The 5,726-nt window shown below is 34.0% G+C and overlaps 1 protein-coding gene across 1 annotated transcript; it reads right to left on the bottom strand.

Annotated features, from left to right (window-relative positions):
- Positions 1-1,977: 1,977 nt before the first annotated feature.
- On the bottom strand, positions 1,978-4,678 carry LOC104706694 (alpha-humulene/(-)-(E)-beta-caryophyllene synthase-like). Its single transcript, XM_010422903.2, has 7 exons — positions 4,304-4,678; positions 3,917-4,196; positions 3,462-3,834; positions 3,163-3,381; positions 2,923-3,061; positions 2,565-2,813; positions 1,978-2,473 (listed from the first exon to the last, which is right to left on the bottom strand). Exons 1-7 carry the CDS (start codon positions 4,388-4,390, stop codon positions 2,183-2,185), a joined length of 1,638 nt encoding a protein of 545 aa, XP_010421205.2. The 5' UTR covers positions 4,391-4,678; the 3' UTR covers positions 1,978-2,182.
- Positions 4,679-5,726: the final 1,048 nt, after the last annotated feature.

Here is a 5,726-nt window from a genome sequence, read left to right as displayed (position 1 = left end):
AAAGTATAATTATATTTGTATAAGGGATTTTCGGGTCGGTCCAAGCCCGATCGGGCGAAACCTTAAAAACTCTAAATCCCGAACAGGCTGAGTCCAAAAGGCCCAATTTTCTGAACATATATTTAAGTCCGAGCCCGGAGTTTTTCAAAGCCGGGTCAGGCCGGACCAGCTTGCGGGCTCTGGGCCTAATTGATATGCCTATTGACACATAGTTTTTTATTGGTTTAAAAATTTTAGTTGTATTAATTCAAATGTTTTTATTTGTTATTGATTTTATCAACAAGAACTTCAATATTGAGGCTGATGTGTCACACACAAAAAGCAACACATCCTTCTTTTATTGTACTGATTCATTCATACCTACTATTTGGATATAATATGAAAGCCCTCAAATTAATTCAAAATACCGAAATAATTAGAGAAATGCCATAAAATAGCACTAAAACAAGTTTTATGGACAATTATAGCACACATTCCATAAATTTCCAAAAATAGCATTATTTAACACATAAAAATATTTAAAATAATTTTTTTTTTTTTTTTTTTAGGTTTGGATTCTCAATTTCACATTTAGGGTATAGTTTTGAGGGATAGAGTTTAGTATTTTGAATTTAAGATTTAATTTTAAATGATTAATTGGTGCTATTTTTGGAATTTTAGAGATGTTGTGCTAAGTTTGGAAGAAAAAAAAACTTATTTTGGTACTATTTTTGAGAATCTCCCAATTAATTAAAGATGGTAAGTAGGTTTTGTAAGTTTTAACTAAATGATATCTCTGTAAGTTTATTTTGGATGTATTCCTTCTATTTTGTATGCATTTCATTATACGGGGGTTTTCTTTTGCATATTTCCTTTACATTGGATTCCTTTAAACAAAATGGTGTACAACGATTGAATATGATTTACCAACGATCAGAAGGAAGAAAAAAATTAAAATGATATGTAATTACAAAAAGCTTGCCAAGACGATGGTACTCTATACATATATGGAAACCAAAGAAATCTTTCTTTCATACGAAATTGAAGGAGTATGAGTGGATATCTGCCATAACCTAATACGTGGTCCTTCTCTTTCTCAGACATATCTAGTGGGACGCCAATATGACAAAAATTGGGTCGTTATTCTTGTTCGTTACTACAATTGAATTCCTTTTTGAACGTTTTTTTTTTTTGAAGATTACAATACATAGTACGGAGTAATTAATAAAGGAGACATTAAATGACAGTATTGACCCTGGTCACGATTTTGCAACCGCCAGAGATCTCTACGTATATAGGATTAGATAGACCGACCCCATAAATAGATATGATGCGAATCATACGGGACTCTCTCTATCCTCTTCTTCTTCTTCCAATACTTTAATTCCTAACATTTAACTCCAAAAACACAAACTAACCAAACCAAAACGCTTCTCTCCTCTCTCTCTCATCCATCTCTTCACTGCACACAGTAATAATGGCGTCTACTGGAAGATCAAGCCGATCAGTTCTTCGTCCTCTCTCTTCTTCCCAGAGATTACACAATCACCATCGTTATTCTTGTTCGTTACTACAATTGAATTCCTTTTTGAACCGATTCCTTTGAAGATTCTTTCAAAAAATTGTGTACGATTGAAAATAATATATTATAAAATTAAAAGAGAATAATTCAGTTATCTAACTAGACTAACCCATATCTTTTTTTGTAAAAGAGCTCCTAACCATTTTTCATATATTAACAAAACTGCCATCTAACTATATTTGCGTCTTCGGAATCGGTTCTGATAAGATGATCATTGAGCTCCTAGCTCTTTAGTTCTCTGCGGCTCATAACCATCATTTTTGAACAGCTTACGGCGAAGGTTAAGTCTTGAGGTTTTCGAATGCAAGAAAACACCATATATACAATACATAAGTTACTATCTATGACTGTAATTTATGAAATCGAGTCATGCAGATTCTAATTCAAATCTAAATGGATTCACCAACAAAAGTAAATATACGAAGAGAAATGGATTATTTACCACCAGAAATACAAATAAACATACAACAGTGGATTCACCAACAAAAGTAAAAATACAAAGAGAAATGGATTTATTACCAGAAATACAAATAAACATATAATAGAAATAAAAATGACAATCTGACCATCATTGTGTAGAGAATTTATTCAATGGATTGGAATAACCATCTCCACAACATTTCAAATAGGTATACTTTCAACGAGCAAAGAAACGATGTGCGCCTTCAAGAACTCGGGGTGGGTGTAAGCATCTTGGTACCTATAGAATACATCGATGACACGGGAAAGGTTAAAAACTCGCATCAAAAGAGGGAAAGGAAACGCATGAGGCCTCATTAGCTCTTGGTTCAAGTCCTTCCATGCATCTGAAACAATGTTTCCAATTTCTTCCACGGCTATTTCCTTGGAAACACCAAACTGATTCATATAACAATCAATTCCAGTTGCTACATGCTCCCGTTTGTGTTCAAACTGCAATTACAAAATACCAAACATATTCAGTTTGAAAAATTAATACGTATATACATATATAGTTAGGATTCCAAACTTGAATTGTTCTCACTTCGTAGCTGGAAATGTCATCTGTGAATCTACTAATTATCTCAGAAGCTACCCTAATTTTAGGATGTGAGCTTAACCATTCAAAAGCATCAAGGTTCGCGACATCTGTCATCCTCACGAATGTCACGGCTATCAAGGCATAGTAACCTGAAGACAAGATTGCATTCTCTTTATACTCATCAAATGTAGCAATGTAGTCCCTTTTCAACCACTTTGCCTCTTGCATATATCCATTCGCTGTTCTTTGCAACTGATTGTAAGAGTTGAGTTAGTTATATTGGATAAATAAATATATATATATATATATATATATATATATAAGCAGAATGATGCTTAAAGTTGGTTCTTTTGGTCTTAACTGATTTCTTGAGATGGAAGCCACAACCTGACCTTCCTTCTTTCTCAAGTTCCTCCTCTAGTTTATCATAGAAATCTACCGTGGCATGGTAAATGTACTTCATGCTGTCAGGTATCCCATTAGGTGCAGCGGGAAGCCACCTGCGTTAAAGCCATATATCTTATAAGTCAAAAAAACCATAGAAAAATTCAAATTTTATAATACACATTATCTTATATATATGTATCAACAAAGGTGGTACTTTTCCATTGCATCCGTGAAAAGCTCAAGTTCCTCCACTGTTCCATATGCATCATACATATCATCAAGAGCTGTGAATAAGATTAGTGCAATAGCTGATATAATTCGTGCTTGAGAATACTGAGGCTCGAAAAATGCTCCAAGTGACCACAAGTACGCCTCTGTTATCCTATGCCGTGTGTATGTAACTTTAGATTCAATCTCCATGTCATGGTGCCACCTAAATATAATATGAAAGAAGTTCAACAATCCATGCAAGACAATTATGTATATGTGTTGAGTGGCCATGATAGTTGTTACCTTGCGACCCAAGAAAGCTCTTCAAGGTGTAATATTTGCAGCAAATTAAAATCTATCTTTGCAAACTCAAGTATTGTTGGGTCACACGACTCTTCTTCCTGGTAATATGAGATATATTGTCTCGTTTGTATCCTTGAGATGCCTTTGTGGTATGGATGTCTCAGGGCATTCTTGATGCGAATTGCGAGATGGGGGCTAGATTGAGACGAAATTTCTTTTAAATGAAGGCGTGAGAAAGCGAGAGCCTCGTGAAAAATGTCTTCTCCGTGAGTGCTCCATTGTGCAGATTCATACAAACTTAACATCCCGTTTGCATCGGCCACCAAGTGTCCTTTGAACTTCCCATTTTCGTCAGTGAACTTCTCAAACATATCTTGAGGTGAATAAATGAAATTTGAGTTAAATGAATACCATGAAAAGTGTGTAGTGTTATATCTTAAAGTATTTTTAATTACCAGCAGAAAGTTTAAAGCCAAATTGCCTGAAAACTTGAAAAAGTATTCCAACCGTGTACAAATCGCATTCGTCTTGTCTTATCATCTGATTAAAGTCAGGACAATCAAATAACTTATCCAACTGCTCTACAATATCTCTCTCAAAGTGATAAGAGACACCAAGGCGGCATAGAGCATCTATGTATTTGATGTGCTCTATCGGATTCGCTTTCGAAGACATAAACGATTCCTTCACAACCTCCTTAAGTGTAGCATGCTTCTCTTTGAACCTGTCATTACCCTATATGGCAATGGAATAATTGAGTATACATGAGTTAATAAAATCATAGTAGGCTACAAATATTAAATACTGCATGACATGATTAAATATGAAAAGGATATACGTACGAGGTCAGACGTTGAGAAAAAGGTTAAGGGATCTTCCCAGATGTTTGCCGGAAAATCAGCTAGTGGACGGTGGATGTCACTCCTCATGCTAAAAGTTTCAGGTAGAAATGATTTTTTCACTAATTATAAATGAAGCACTTTTGGTTTCACAAATTAAGCTTTGCCTATACAGCTAATTAAGTTCCATACACTTATATATAGAAATGTTCGAAAAACAAAACCATTGTCGATATTCAAGATTTAGGCATTGGAATATTTTCCACCATATAAACTGATGAGTGGTCTTTATTTTTTTGGCTTTAAGAAATATGGTCAACATTGTTCTATTCAGTTTACGTAGGAGAATTGTTTCGTCTTAGTGTCTTACTAAGGGACAAAAAAAAAAGTCATTTTATTCCGCAAGTATAACATGTGAAATTGTGAATGGTTGGTTATAAGTTTGTCCCACGCAATCACTCTGCCAAATAATATGAGTTGGAAATAAGACTTGGCCCCTTAAAGCATCTACATGGATATCCAACCCAAAACCAATTAGCAATGAGTGAGCCAAGCTCATATCTTGTATATACCACTTAAGATCCTACTCAACTTACAATGTGAGATATTGTATCCCTAATACGCTCCCTCGAGATGATGGTTTTTCTAAGCATCAATCTCGATATGTTCGGGCATGAATCGGTGGGCCTACTATTGAGTCTGGCCGATTGTGGATTGGGTTGAACATGTGTGGACCGGGCTCTGATACCATATTAGTAAACATGGATATCCAACCCAAAACCAATTGACAATGACTGAAGAGGCTCATATCTAATATATACCATTTAAGATCCTACTCAACTTTTAATGTGGGATATTGTATCCCTAATACTGCATTAGACATATTAGAAAAGTGTTTTAAAGTTATAATAATATTGTAAGATGATTTTTTTGGTGAATGTGAGACTGTCTAAAATATATTCGTGAAAACATCTTAATTGAATTTGTTATTGTTTTTGAGACACCCATAATAGAATATTTTATAGTTAAATTTATGTTAAAATACCAACAAAAATTATGCAATAGAAATGGTCTTAGGTCTAATATCATATATAGTATAAATATCCTTGCTTGATAGTTGCTATCAGTTAATTCGATGATGTCGCCTAACCTTGCTACAATTAAAAGTTTAAATTTTCTTTTGTCGTCAGAACATCCTCGTGTCTAAAGGAAACTCTAGCAAAGAAGAGTACTAACTAGACCTAAAAATATAAAAAAAAAAAAAAAAAATTCAGATTCTTTCAATTTTATATCAAAATCAAAAACAATATTAAACCGTCCAACAGACTCTTGAATTTTTTTCTTTTGCACTCTCATCAACCGCATAATATTAATTCATACCTATTTTCTATATAATACTTTTATTTACCCTAAGAAATGTTGTAAT

The sequence above is a fragment of the Camelina sativa genome, chromosome 8 (assembly GCF_030686135.1).
Source record: "Camelina sativa cultivar CO46 ecotype springtype chromosome 8, ASM3068613v1".
NCBI classification, from domain to species: Eukaryota; Viridiplantae; Streptophyta; class Magnoliopsida; order Brassicales; family Brassicaceae; genus Camelina; species Camelina sativa.
This window is presented reverse-complemented; position numbering and strand designations above follow the sequence as displayed.

Coding starts and splice junctions, on each gene's coding strand:
- LOC104706694 (XM_010422903.2), bottom strand. CDS start 4,390: ATGAGGAGTGACATCCACCGTCCACTAGCTGATTTTCCGGCAAACATC. Junction 3,382..3,461: donor GAGCTTTCTTGGGTCGCAAG/GTAACAACTATC, acceptor TATTATATTTAG/GTGGCACCATGACATGGAGA. Junction 3,062..3,162: donor TTCACGGATGCAATGGAAAA/GTACCACCTTTG, acceptor GCTTTAACGCAG/GTGGCTTCCCGCTGCACCTA.